The 14,283-nt window shown below is 31.9% G+C and overlaps 2 protein-coding genes across 2 annotated transcripts; one reads left to right on the top strand and one right to left on the bottom strand.

Moving 5' to 3' along the window:
- Positions 1–933: 933 nt before the first annotated feature.
- LOC130657956 (nuclear nucleic acid-binding protein C1D-like) lies at positions 934–6,199 on the bottom strand. The gene is made up of 6 exons (XM_057460965.1): positions 6,053–6,199; positions 3,896–3,965; positions 3,477–3,532; positions 3,271–3,325; positions 2,751–2,810; positions 934–1,312 (listed from the first exon to the last, which is right to left on the bottom strand). Exons 1-6 carry the CDS (start codon positions 6,176–6,178, stop codon positions 1,176–1,178), a joined length of 504 nt encoding a protein of 167 aa, XP_057316948.1. The 5' UTR covers positions 6,179–6,199; the 3' UTR covers positions 934–1,175.
- A 2,662-nt stretch (positions 6,200–8,861) lies between these two features.
- Positions 8,862–13,893, top strand: LOC130657959 (ubiquitin-40S ribosomal protein S27a). Its single transcript, XM_057460967.1, has 5 exons — positions 8,862–8,910; positions 9,006–9,070; positions 12,721–12,775; positions 12,992–13,179; positions 13,691–13,893. The coding sequence occupies exons 2-5, from the start codon at positions 9,023–9,025 to the stop codon at positions 13,874–13,876; spliced, it is 477 nt and encodes a 158-aa protein (XP_057316950.1). The 5' UTR covers positions 8,862–8,910; positions 9,006–9,022; the 3' UTR covers positions 13,877–13,893.
- The last annotated feature ends 390 nt before the right edge of the window (positions 13,894–14,283 follow it).

The following is a 14,283-nucleotide window of genomic DNA, read 5'->3' as shown; positions in this document are numbered from 1 at the left end:
AATTCTTTAACTTTATTATTGTTAGTTTCCTTCATGTTTTGACGAAAAGTATCTCTTACTTTTCTTAATGTATACTCTCGAAAGTTATAATTGGGAAATTTACTTCCCTCACGTAATAATGTTCTGTATAAACTGAGCACAGGAATTCTTGAATTTTGCATTTTTATTTTCAATCTAAAAATATAGAAAATACCTTACACTTTTATAGACGAATCTTTTATGGTGTATGTGTATCCATTCTCTATTGAGAATGTTTTACCCCAATTAGACCTCCAATTCTGATTGGGAAGTATAATCTGTGTAATCAAATTAAAGTTGAGCACTGTCTGAAAGTGAGTGGAATTAGATCCGCGTCCCCAGAACTAGAGCCTTAGTATGTGCTGATTCGTCAATTTGATTTATGTATTGATCACATTTTGAAACAGCAATAAAACCTTGTATCAATCTGAACACACTAACACAAGCTAAATTATCATTTTTTTAATATGCCTAGAATTTGGAAGCTTGAAATTTGAGTTTTAAAACTCAGGGAAGATATTCACAATTTTGTTTACATATATCATCATTCGAGTTCTTTTTAATCTAGTTGTAAATCCACTGAGGAATACGGTTCAGCAAAATTATGGATGAGAGAAGTTATATGCATTCTCTCATTCAGCAATTCCAATAAAAGTATTTCTCTTATTCAACAATTTTATCATTTTTCAAAGTCCAAATCACAAATTTTAATCTTGAAATTTGTCTTTTGACACATTTTAAACATGTCAACATACATACTCAAGATGTTTTCTTGTTACTCTACCTATTTTTTTAAACAGGGCGGACACAGTTTTAAAATAAGCTTCAGGAAAGGTTTTGGGATAAAGTTTGAAGAGAAGAAACCCTGAGATTTTACCAAAATTTTAAGAAAAAAGAATAATAGAATACTAGCCATGAAGCCTGTCATAACAATCTGGTTACTTTTTATTTATATAAATGTGATAATAAAAATAAATACTACACATGAAAAAAATATGTCATAGGATAAAAAAAGGTTTTAGCCACCCTGAGGAACCTTTTTGATTCAAATTGCATTAGAAAGTACCTTCTCTTATCTCAATAGTAGTATAAAACATGTTTAAATTAAAAACAGGCTAAAATAAAATTAAAATTAGAGTCAGTAAAATATGAATTTTTTAATCTTCCTTTTTCTTCTTCTTTTTCTTCTTTTTTTGAGATTCTTCAGTTCTTTTTCTCTTCTTGTGAGATTTGGAAGAGCGTGGTGAATCTTGTTGTGAAGATGAGTTGTTTTGAGTTGCATCTCCTTTCTCATCTTAAAAACAAGAAACTTTTCTAATTATAAAGGATACCACCACACCCTCATGATAGTTACTGATAATTCAATTTTACACATACATACAGATAGTAACATTTCATGTTGGTATTACAAATCTTTTAAAAACCAAAACTTTTTATTATTTGTGTTATTGAAATAGCAAAATATAAAATGTTAAATACTGACAGTGTTGCCAAAAAATTTTTAAAAAAATAAAGGTTTTACTGCTTTTTTCTTTTGATTTCAGGTTTTTAAGATCTTTAATAAAATACTTTCTTTATGTGCCACCAAATAATTCAGTGTCCATTTTTAGATTGACTGCAGCATATTGTTTTTGTGCTTGGCAAAACATGCTGATGTCAGCACAGTAAATTTTCCTGATCCTCATGGCCTATTGAGTTATTTTTCTATACATGGACATTATATAAATTGAGTGCAATTTTAAGGTAATTAAAACCTGCTGTGAAACAATATCCAGGTGATACTGTTTCAAAATTCAAGAAATGGACATTTTTGTCTATGTGTTCTAAATGATAGCCAAATCCTCTCTTTTGTTACAAGTATGCACAAAATAGTAATACTTGGGACATGTACAACAGGCAAACTGGAAATTTTTCATTGGATAACTAGTTTTCTATATAATCATATATAATTCCAATATGATGGAAAATATTTTTGGAATCTTAAGCTTGAAAATCAAAATTTATGTAGCTTTAAAACAACAGACATGCCATGTTTATTACTTGAAAATAATTTTATAATTTGTCAAAAACGACATGAATGCAGAAGGGTTGCTAACATTTCATGATTCACATCAATCTTTTTCGACTTTATTTAATTTCGAGGTAACTTGAACTTACTAATGTTTTGCTCTGATTTTATCACCATAGTTAACTGTTGTTTGTGTGGGAGTGTGTGTAATAAAAAAAAAAAAGTGATTATAATATCAAAAATTATTATTTCTCCATTTCTAGTAAATTTGAGAAAAGTTTGTTTGATAATATTCTTATCAGTGATCTGTGATAAATATAAAAAAATTACCTTATAAAGAACTTTTTTTTAAATAAAAAAAAGAAGAAGAAGAAATATTTAATTTTCCCACTGGTGAATAATGAATAAAATATTATTTTTCTTAAGTTAGTATTCTTCAGTAAACAATGCTTCTCTTGAACTTTGAAAAAAAAAGATCAATGAAAAATGAAAAGATAAACATGGTCAACTCTTGATTTTCATTAGAATTACCGAAATAAAAAATGACATTTTTTGTCATTAATATACACTTTTATTTTTTAATGATCATTAAATCAAACTTGACACAAAAAATTGTTTTTAAAATTTAATTAATACTTCATGTTCAATCACTCTTTTTTAATCTAATCTTATCAGAAATTTTTTTTTCTGTAAATAGACAATGACAAGAACGAAAACAACATACCTGGCTGCCATAATGCATTCCTTACAAAGCGCTTTGCAGCATTTGTATCAACCCTTGACACTAAAAGAGTTGCATACACAATTATTTAACAGAAAAAATATACCAGATATTTTAAATGATATAGTTTTTATAAGGACAGACTTGATACAGCGGCAGTTGAGTTTAGATCTAACACAGTCTAGATCAGATTGGAAGAGGGTCATTAATATACCCCGTCCAACCCATGCTAGCATGGAAAACGGACGTTAAGCCGAGAATGATGATGATGATGAATCGGTAGGATTTACAAGTAAAAATACATCACTAGCCACATTCTAGTAAGAAAATATTTCTTCACACAGTTTTGTGCAATATCCTTTCACCACAAAAATGTCTGGTTGCTTAAAAATTACATGCAAAAACATGCTATTAAATACCAGAGCAGTATAGGAAGGAGAATGAAGTTGTCAAATAGATTTTATCAGTGAGGAATTGCAAAACAAAGTCTTGAAGAATTTTTCTGAACATGATATTCCCTTACTTTTCTTTTTGTCTTGAATACTTTGAAGTTTTGCCATATGATTTTTTATTCGAATCTGTTAATACAATGATAAACAAGCAATATCACAAGAACTGCAAAAAATCGAATGAAATTGCACAAAAATTTAAGATTTCAATAATAATATATTATTAGGAAAAAAAGTCAGCTAGTAAATTTAAAAAAAAAATTCACACAAAAGTACTTACAAGTTCATCTTTGATTGGATGCTCTTTTGGGTCAATTCCTTGAGTTACTAAATAAGCTTACAAAAAGAAAATGGGAATATAAAGTGCTGTTTGGAATTATTTGCACACAAGTGAACTAAAACACTAAGATTAGATTGTGCGAGCAAAAAGCAATTAGGACTTTATATAAATCCTAATTGCTCGATAATCATTGGAAATGACGAAATATAAATTTAGCATGTCTTTGAACGTTTGGATAAGTTTGATCTTTTATTGGTTTCTTTTAATTTGTGGACCTATATTATAGTGTATGATCCAGATGCAAAGACTTCATTATTATCTAACATTAGAGCGATTCCGTGTTTTATTGAAATAATCAAGACAAAAAATGACAGTTTATGATAACACCAAAAAACAGTTTTTAGATCAATTAAACTTACTCCAGAACAATGAATTGGCAGTGTACGCAACCATTAAATCTAATCTTGCATTTTGAAGTGGATCAGAGAACTACAAAGTAGAAAGCAATTAAAGACATGTATAATTTTTAATACACAAGTAAAATTTATTATTTACAGAATACAAAAATTACATACCTTATTGGATAAAACAATGTCAGACAAAAATATAGGGAGACAACATTACTCGCCCAGCCCTCGAAATAATTTTTGGAGACTCATCAGTCAAAATGTCTGCCACATTTCCAGTTTGGTCGGACATGTCTGTAGCTCATTTCAAACTTTCGTCGGACAAAACGTTCGATAGATTTCCGTCTTGGTCGGACACTTTCATTTGTTTACATATCAAAATTATTGGATAGTCCTGGTCCTTTTAATCCACGACCAAGCCTATTCATAGCCAACCTGACCATCCTAGCTAATTCACCGACTCCTGACTTAGTTAAAATAACTACGTAGACATGAATCTATATTGCCTGGCCCCTTTGTCGTTGGTAACCAGGTCTTACACAAAATCAAGCCATGCGGTTCTTAACTAATGCAGAGGTGAACGCCGACGAAGCACGGATGAAGCATGTCTGCAAAATTGCACTTACAGGCGGAACAGACATTATATCATGGATTTAATTGTAGATAATTTTGTGTTCTTTTCTTTTTAAATTTTTAAAAAGCCTTTTCTGTTTTAAATGTCATAATTATTTCCAAGCACAAGCGACCAGCGTTCTATTGGCATTTCGAATGCTCTCACTTGGAGATGTTTTATATTAAAATGAATTAATTTTTTTTTAAGATGAGTGTTGCAAGTAAAGGAAAATTTTTTTCTTCATTTGACAAAACAATTTGAAACCATAGCAGGTCCCATTTAATTGATTTTTTTCTTTATGCCGCAAGTGTGATTTTTATTCAAACAATTTTAAAAACGAAACCCATGTGCGGTATAATTTTTTTTTCTAGATAAATTTTGTTAAAATGTAGCTAAACTTTCTGAATGAATTTTGAAGTTTTAATTGAGCCACTTAAAAGCCACTTTAATTGAGATACACTTAAAAGATTTTTTTTAATTTTAAAAAAAGCATATTTTTTCCTATTCGCTTGTGATGACTTTACAAATAATAATAATAATACAAACTTATAAACTTTTTGTTTTATATGTTTTAAGTTTTCTTTAGCGACGACATTTTTTTGCGATTTAATTGGCTTATTAAAATGCACAGCCTTACTTTGTTTTTTAACGGCGTCAACACATTTATTTGTGGTATGTGTGATCATGACTAAGAAACTTCCATGATGGCACATGGCAGATGAAAACAAACCGAAAGAGATGTGGAACGAAGATTGATTAAAAGAGACAGATTATATTTGAATTATCTCGTTATTTTGTATGTTTCAATTTTTAATTTTTGAAGTTATAATAGGGGAGATGTAGCTACAGAAACGTGCCGGACAAAATGACAGGCCAGAACTGATTTTCGTCAGACATATTTGCGTATTGGTCGGACAATGTCCGATGTCCGACCGCTATTTCGAGGGCTGCTCGCCAGACAAAATGTTTGTCTCCAGGAGAAAATTTTATCAATTTTTTCAATTTTAAAAAAGTCTTGTTTACTTTTTTTTGGTCACTTATAGACTAGAAAAACAATTCTAAACTATAAGTGTATAAGTATTCTATGGTCACACAAATTTTTGTCAGATATATATAATTTTCGTCACCCTCAAAAGTTTTTTTAAAACATTGAGCAAAATCACTATTTTGCTACCAATGGAAGCTATTGTATAATGTGCCAAATGTGCCAAAAATATTGTATAATGTGCCAAATGTGCCGAAAATATTGTATAACATGCCAAAAATGAAACCGTATAAAGTTGTTGTAGTACATTTAAAAAAAAAACAAAAAAGAATTACAATAACAAAAATTTGTCAATGAGTTTAATAAATAAGGATTAGAAACAATATTAAAATGATTGTGGAGATGGTCCCTAAAAAAAGATAAGTTTGTTATGTGACTTACCATACCACCACTGACTTTTTTATTATTCCATTGAATATGATATCAGTGAGAGTTTTCATAGTGCATAACCACAGTACGCTTTTTAAACTTTAAAAAAGAAGGTAAAAACTATGAATTTAAACAGACAAACCTTTTCACGAAGGTCTGTTATGGGTACTTTTAAAAATGGCTTAAAAACATCCTCCACTTCTTGAAGTGATTCGTCAAAATGCTCCATTTTATCGCGAATATCATCGGGCAAATTCTGAGATTCCATATTTTTGTCTAAATAATTTTTCTAAAAGTCAATTTTCAAGATATCTGATTAAGAAGTTAAGTTATGCTACTTAATGCCTGATATAATGTATTTTATTACATACAAGGTGCCGTATTTAAGGTTTTGTCAAAGTATGTAGTGATTAAATATGTGTCACCTATATCTAGTTTGATATTTTTAACATATTTACACCTATGCATCCGAATTCAAGATTTTTCAAAAAAAAATAAAAAAATTGTAGACAACTTTTCAAGTCTTTCATATAAAATCCACTTATATTTCACAGTAGATAAACTTTAATACAGGAGTCTTCTTCTCACATTATTATTGGGGTCATGGGTTTGATTCCCTCGAGTCGTTAGGCAGAAACGTCACACATTCTGTAGCTCAAATCAGGATTGAACAGGAGTATTTGACCTCCTGACATGCTGAGTTTTGCACACCATAACTCTCCTGACATGGGATATAAACTTTATGCCATAACAATGATATAAAAAACATAATTATCTAAATTATAGTATATAGATATGTAAACATAACACTTCATTGTCATGCTATTACTTTATGATTTCATCAACTTTCACTACCAACATTATTTTCTTCCTCATAAGGATCCTCCAAGACAACAGTTGTAATTAAAGGTTGAATGAAAAAATAGGACACTTTTGGCAAAGATCTTTATCATTGGAACGATGTGCTAATTTTCCACGCCTTTTGTACCACACTTTGTGACCATTATAAGCACACCTGAAGCAATTGTGGTGTGTGAATAGGTGTGTGTGTGATCGCTAAGCCTGCAGATAGCAATCAGGGAAGAAATGCTAATTAAGCAAGTACCACTATCTAAGCGATTCTCCAAATTAGAAGTACTTTGGAAAACTAGGTGTCATGCTACCTATTTAAGATAAAGCAATTTTTTGAGAGTCCAGTGTAACCTTTTTAGATCAAAACCACCAAATTGTTTAATTTGCAGGCGATGGCAGGGTCTGCAACTACACAATGTGAAAAAAAGTGAGCATGTGATTGGTTGTTTTGGTATTATAAGTTTCTTTAACCCTAAATATACCGTTTAGTTTTGAATAACTCTTTTTTGATATGCTGCATGGCTATGATATATACTTACTAAGTTTTCATGCATGCATGCCGAATCAGTCTTAATATTTGCCATTACTTGAAACTACCCCTTAAATGCCTATAAATATTCTTATAAACGGAAAAACTTAATAACTTTCGTTAGGATTATCCTTAGAACTTAAAACTCAAAACACAAATTTATTTCATCAAGGGAAATTATTTTACAAAGTTTGGACATGTTATTAACTCGATTAAATCAATTTTTAGCCTTTTTTCATCTGAAATGTGTACAAACTGGAAAATACGTTCAATAACTTTTATTTGGCTAGAAACTTCAAACCGAATGTTTAAACTCCTTCTAGAACTTAAGTAATTGAATTTTAAAGCAGATAGTGTGACAAATTTCAAGCTTCTGAAGCAGAAATCTATTGCTGCTATGTTGTTCCTTTTATGACATACTATCACTGTGACGAGTTGATGGCATTTAGAAACACTATCAAAAGTTGTACAGGGAGGGGGCGGGTTGATACTACCCATATATAAAATTAACAACAAAATGATGCATTGATCACTGTGCATTTTACTGATACTAAGTATTGATACCCCTTTTCAGAGACTTCCCTAATTGCTCTTAAAAATTGTACACCTACCTGCAAAGCTATTTTAGAACATTATCTTCTTCTTTACTGAACGATTTAAACATTGAGCATTATTCATTAAAGCTTGATTTTTTGTGAAAATGTTTGTTGCGTGAGAATTATATGCAATAATCGTATGCAAAGAATGGTTTAGCATTGCTCATATGCAATTTTATTTTTGCAACAAGCTCCCAAGGGACCTGATTTATTTTTAACACAATGGAAACACATGCTACAATAAATAAATCTTCTGATCCCCACTGATTTTCGTAAAAGAAAAAAAATATGATATGATATAAAATTTTATAATTCTAAAGATAGAGCTTAGCTTAGGGAATTTTTCAGGTATTTTACATGTAAAAAACCTGTTGGGCTCGAAAGGTGTACAAAAATGATAAATAATGGCATGGTTTTGTGCAGTTTGTCCCCGACTACTGTGCTTGGAGGATTGTACACTACGTCCTTAAATTATTTGTGGGATATCGAAAAGAACTGGGACTCCTGACTAGCCTTCTAGAGAACAAGGAACGAGAAACTGGAATCAAATTTCCCTCTTTCACACTCTGATGCTGTGTCAGCTCTAAATATAGCTAGCTAGCTGGCTAGGCCATCAGAAATAGGAACATTAAAAACTGTAGAACCGTTATTGTGGCCCCTCCTGGAAAAAAATGACAGGGCATAGGTATTCCTATTTTGATGCAGCTTTAGCGCCATTTTAAACTTAAGATCTATCCAGTGAACTAATATTAAATGAGGAGGCAAGTTGATCCTCTAGTTAATAAAGTTTGTGTATTTAAAAAACTTAACTATTTGTATCAACGAAGGAAAGATATAAAATTATGTTTTTATCTAAAACACAAGTAATATAAAACAAATATAAACGTTATTTAATGCTTATAAAGACATAATATTCAAGGTTTCACCCCCCCCGTTCAGATTTTTTCGTTCCAGTCTTCAAACCACGTTTTTCAACGCAAAATAAATTTAGTAGTTCTTTTAGAAGCTTGATCTGGCCAGGAGGTAGGACTTCACTTACCCCATACGCTATACATGCGCTATACATTAGCTAACAGGGAATAAAATCTAAAACGTTTGTTGAAATGCTTCTTTTGTAGAGGTCGAGGACGCCATCATGCAGATCTTTGTGAAGACGCTGACTGGCAAGACCATAACTTTAGAGGTATATTCATTACACACGTTTCAGAGTTTTCCATTTAAAAGCATAACTTTATTAAATAAGCTTATAAAACCTACTTCACTTTCCTGGCTTTGTTTAAAAGAGGGTAGCTAGCTATAGACCTTTCTGAATGTTTACATTTTCTGTCGTAAGCCTTTTTGGCTTTAACAATTGCGTGGCAGGCAAAAACATGGAGGCACTAGGTTAAGCAAAGTTATTTTCATTCTATTTCATCACACGAAGACATTGTTAGGGCTTTAAATGAATTCAAATCAGATTTGTCAGTAAAGTTAAGTCCAAAAAAGGATCAACTGAAACTGTTTGAGGGGAATCCATAGAAGAGGGTGCCGATAAGCCGCAAACGCCCGCATACATAGGGGCGAGTTTGGGCGACTTTTCAAATTAAATTGGCGGTTGTCCTCCAAAACCGCCCGCAATTTCCCGAAGCATTCCCGAAATGCAATTCCTTGTAACATACCATGCGGACGACAGTTGGAAAAAGGCGCTTGAAGGAGAAGAAAGGAGTTAATAAAGTTTATGTATAAGTTATTTATCAAGTAAATCTTATCAAAACCATCAAAAACAGTTCTTTTAAGAACTTCGCTACCACATAATAAGTTTATTTTAATTTTTATAGTTTTTCGAATCATTTGTGGTGAATTTTTGAGTGTTTTTGTTTGGGTCTATGCAGGTTTTTTTGGGCGAATACTTGATTTTTTTTCAAAACGCTGAACTCGCCCAAAAACGCTCGCACTTTTTACAGCGTATGCGGCTTATTGGTACCTTCGTATCCATAGTATGTTTTTAAATTTTATCTAACAAAATATTGAGGAAATGGGTATCTTGCAACAGCCTCTCTATTTCCTGAAAATTTTGGCAAAATCAAAAATATCAAAAGGTTTTCATATGTAGGGGAGATTTTCTCTTAATTTTAAATGAGGTATGGTGATTTTAGCTTCGTAGGGTTTTTTCTCATTTTAAAACAAAATACGGTAATTTGAAGGAATGCATTCTCGTTATATCCTACAAAATATAGCAAATTTAAGCTTTGTAATGTGTTCTCCCCATTAGAACAAAAGGTGAACCTTGTAGGGAAGCATTCTCATCATTTCAGAATGAAGTACTGCAATTTTTGGTATTAACAATTTAAGCATTGGATGTTTTATTTTTAAAGAAGGGTCTTACATGGTTATGTATTGCAGTATGATAAAATGTCCCTGCTTTAGCTCAATGATGACCAATGGATGACGAGACTGAATACCGTTGATGTTAAATCGAGGCATTTGTCTGAGAGTTGATGCATTTGTATTATTTTTGTGTGAGCCTTATTATCTCAACCCTGAGAATATTGAGAGTTTTGAGGCCTATAAATTTGGAGGGAAGGGCCTGCACACCTTTTTTATAGGCTTTTCTAAATAACTACGTTTATAAAAGGAACAAAATGGCACCAATAAATACACATTATATAGAGGTAACCCTTTCGTTATAAACAGACCCTTCATAATGACCGACCGCTTATGCCAGGTCGGGTTGTTTTGATTCTATCATGGATCAAATTCACTACCCGAGCAAAAAGCGGTATAAGGAACAAGGCCTGTGCGTATGATGAAGCCCTTGTTTCTTAGGTCATCCCATACCATACTTCAAATCCTCCACTGGAGAGTAGGAACACGCAATCGAAAAACATTTTTGCTTATGTTCTATTTACCATTTTTTCCATAATTTGCATAAAAAAAAGACAAAAAAATTGCCTAAAAATCCAATTTGTTTCTTAATGTCAGGTAAAAGCAAAAAATTACTTTCAATTATTCTTGGAATCGTGTGATGAATTTTATTCTATATTCGCAGTTTCCACTGACAAGATACCTTGGTTATTTTGGTGATGGTCTTCAGACCTTCCTTAGATGTCTGATGGTTCCAAAGAATTTTTTTTTTTTTTTGGTTTTGTATTTAATTTGACAGATTCAAGAGAATGCATTAAAACCTGGGTTTTTCCATTATCCCAGCTTGCACATTTAGTTCCAGTGATAAATGACACCTCCATGATGATAACTTGGAATTACCGTATGAATTCAGTGATTCTAATTGCTGGCTGCTTTGTCTGAGAGGTACTAGCTATATCAGGGTTGCCAAGCCTCTTCGATACTCCCCAATTCTCCTCTATTTTGATAGGGTCGCAAAACGTCTAGAAGTAGATCTTTACCAACTTGCTGCAATATATATTTTTATAAAGAATTGTTTTGCTTTAATTTAAGTTATAGTGAATTAAGTTCATAATCTAATCTAGCCTGTTCATGGTAATAGCATTATCTATCATGGTAACTAGAAGTTACATTCTAAGAAAATTTGTCTAAGAGTTGATGCTTCTTAATGTCCTGCTTATCTATCACATGTTGATTACGGAAATGCATGTGCTTGTTACATGATAAATTTCCGTAAATTTCTAGAGCCGAATGATGAATTTTACTCTATATTCGCAGTTTCCACTGACAAGATACTTTGTTATTTTGGTGATGGTCTTCAGACCTTCCTTAGATGTCTGATGGCTCCTAAACATTTAAGGTGTATTATAGACGAAGCTTTTTTGCCGGAGCCTTAATTATGTCGCAACCCTAAAAATACTAAGAGTTTTGAGGCCTATAAAATTGAAGGGGAGGTCCTGCACAACTTTTGTTAGGCTTTTCTAGATGGCATCAAACAAACAATGTTTATAAAAAAAGGAACAAAATGGCACAAATAAATTTTTGCTTATCTATTTACCAGTTTTTCCATAATTTGCATGAAAAAGACCAAAAATTAAATTATTATGCCTATAAAATGTTTCACATGACTAAAATATTAAATATTTGTGAAATTCCATGCTTTAACTCAGTGATGACCATAAGATGACGAGACTGAAGATTGTTGATGTTAAATCGAGGCATTTGTCTGAGAGTTGATGCTTCTTAATGTCACTGCTTATCTATTACAATGTTGATTACAGAAATGCATGTGCTTGTTACATGATAAATTTCCATAAATTTATAGAGCCGAATGATGAATTTTATTCTATATTCGCAGTTTCCACTGACAAGATACTTTGTTATTTTGGTGATGGTCTTCAGACCTTCCTTAGATGTCTGATGGCTCCTATACATATAAGATGTAATATAGACAAAGCTGTTCAACAGCAATTTTCCAATTGAAATATAATGTTGCTCACTTTCAATCTGCCATAACTAACACACTTTATTACTTATGTTTAACTAGCTGCTTTTATTTTATGGTTAAAAGATAATAGTTAAAAAAATACCTCACATTAGATTATCTACATATATTACATATTTTTTCAATTGGTTATATTGTTTGTTAAAAATATTTTTGTAGCAAAATTCTGTTTTGCTGCAAGGAAGTATTGTAATATAAGCTCTGTTTTTAACAGTTTTGTAAACAAAATACACTTTTCCTTTATGTTAAATCAATTTATTTTATCAAGGTAGTTTAAACTAAAATTGATAATAACATTCTCTATGATGATAACTTGGAATTACCGTATGAATTCAGTGATTCTAACTTGCTGGCTGCTTTGTCTGAGAGAATATTATGTATTGTGCCTTAATATGGATTTCTTCACTTTAATTTGTTTTGGTAATTTATGTTTATTTGGTTTATAGGTCGAACCAAGTGACACAATCGAAAATGTTAAAGCTAAAATTCAAGACAAGGAAGGTACAATTATTTATTTTGATCCAAAGAGAGATTTTACCCACGTAGTAACCAAATGATGAATTTTATTCTATATTCGCAGTTTCCACTGACAAGATACTTTGTTATTTTGGTGATGGTCTTCAGACCTTCCTTAGATGTCTGATGGTTACACAAGTTTTGTTTTGCTAACTTAGTAATTGATTTCTTTGTTATTGACTAATTGTTTTTATCATGCAGGAATCCCACCAGACCAACAGCGGCTAATTTTTGCCGGCAAACAACTGGAAGATGGTCGCACACTCAGCGACTATAATATCCAGAAGGAATCGACCCTGCATTTGGTGTTAAGACTGAGAGGAGGTGGTAAGAAAAGAAAGAAGAAGAATTACACCACTCCTAAAAAAATTAAACACAAAAGAAAGAAGGTACAGTAACAAATAAGTTTCTCATGATATTTGTGATATCCACAAACACATGAATTTCATGAATTTTTAACATAATATACACTACCCATACTACGCTGCAATATCTAAAATGTCTTGGCAGTTTTAATGTAAACATAGCGATTATAATTTTCCTGGAAATGTGGTATCACAGATTTTCCATTACCCTGCTGAAGCATCCCAGAAAACGACTTAGTAATTTAAAAACAAAGGCTAACGGGCAAACCTGCATCACGAAAAATGCAGTGATCTTTTGGTGTTTTAGTAATTCACCAAAATTATGAATAATCTGTCACTGCTTCTTATTGTAACCAAATGATGAATTTTATTCTATATTCGCAGTTTCCACTGACAAGATACTTCGTTATTTTAGTGATGGTCTTCAGACCTTCCTTAGATGTCTGATGGTTACAAAGATGCTCTTGATAATAATTTTTTTTAATTTGTCAAATGTTTGTCAGTCTCACTGAAAAAATCGCCTTTGTGTTTTTAGGTTAAGCTCGCCGTGTTGAAGTACTACAAAGTTGACGAGAACGGTAAAATCACTCGCCTTCGACGCGAATGTCCAAGTGAATCATGTGGAGCAGGTGTATTTATGGCCCAGCACTTTGATAGACAATATTGTGGAAAATGTTGTCTGACCTATGTATTTAGTAAACCGGGACAGGAAGCTAAATAAATAGCACATTTACCAAATATCTTGTTTTGTTACCGTTATTATAACGCTCCTTACTCTGCCAAGACAGGTAACAGTTGTCGCAAAGCCTTAATGCATTTACTCCATCTCATTCACTCGGTGTGTCGAAGAATACTCGTATTTTTATAAGAAAAACCATTTCGCGAATTTTTACTGAATTCTGTTTTGAGCCCGTCAAGTAGGTTTTGATGATTCGCGAAAGTTTTTGCAAAGTAGTGCTTTTCAGAACAATTTTATCTTGTGGCCTTTGCGACAGTTCATGCAGCGCAAGGAGAAGTGGAGAGAGAAATCGTTTGGTACCTTCTGATTTTGGCGTTTTTTTTACCTAAAAAAACTAAACTTTCACAAAATTAGAAGACATCACTTTAAAGCAGTAATAACGTAAATTT

Source organism: Hydractinia symbiolongicarpus, chromosome 9, assembly GCF_029227915.1.
Source record: "Hydractinia symbiolongicarpus strain clone_291-10 chromosome 9, HSymV2.1, whole genome shotgun sequence".
Taxonomy (NCBI): Eukaryota; Metazoa; Cnidaria; class Hydrozoa; order Anthoathecata; family Hydractiniidae; genus Hydractinia; species Hydractinia symbiolongicarpus.
This window is presented reverse-complemented; position numbering and strand designations above follow the sequence as displayed.

Bases quoted from the DNA above. Each gene is read 5' to 3' on its own strand.
- LOC130657959 (XM_057460967.1), top strand. From the start codon at position 9,023: ATGCAGATCTTTGTGAAGACGCTGACTGGCAAGACCATAACTTTAGAG. The intron at 12,776-12,991 runs GTACAATTATTT...TTTATCATGCAG, and splicing joins TAAAATTCAAGACAAGGAAG to GAATCCCACCAGACCAACAG. The intron at 13,180-13,690 runs GTACAGTAACAA...TTGTGTTTTTAG, and splicing joins TTAAACACAAAAGAAAGAAG to GTTAAGCTCGCCGTGTTGAA.
- LOC130657956 (XM_057460965.1), bottom strand. From the start codon at position 6,178: ATGGAATCTCAGAATTTGCCCGATGATATTCGCGATAAAATGGAGCAT. The intron at 3,326-3,476 runs GTAAGTACTTTT...TTGTATTAACAG, and splicing joins ATCCAATCAAAGATGAACTT to ATTCGAATAAAAAATCATAT. The intron at 2,811-3,270 runs GTAAGGGAATAT...CAACTCTTTTAG, and splicing joins TATTCAAGACAAAAAGAAAA to TGTCAAGGGTTGATACAAAT.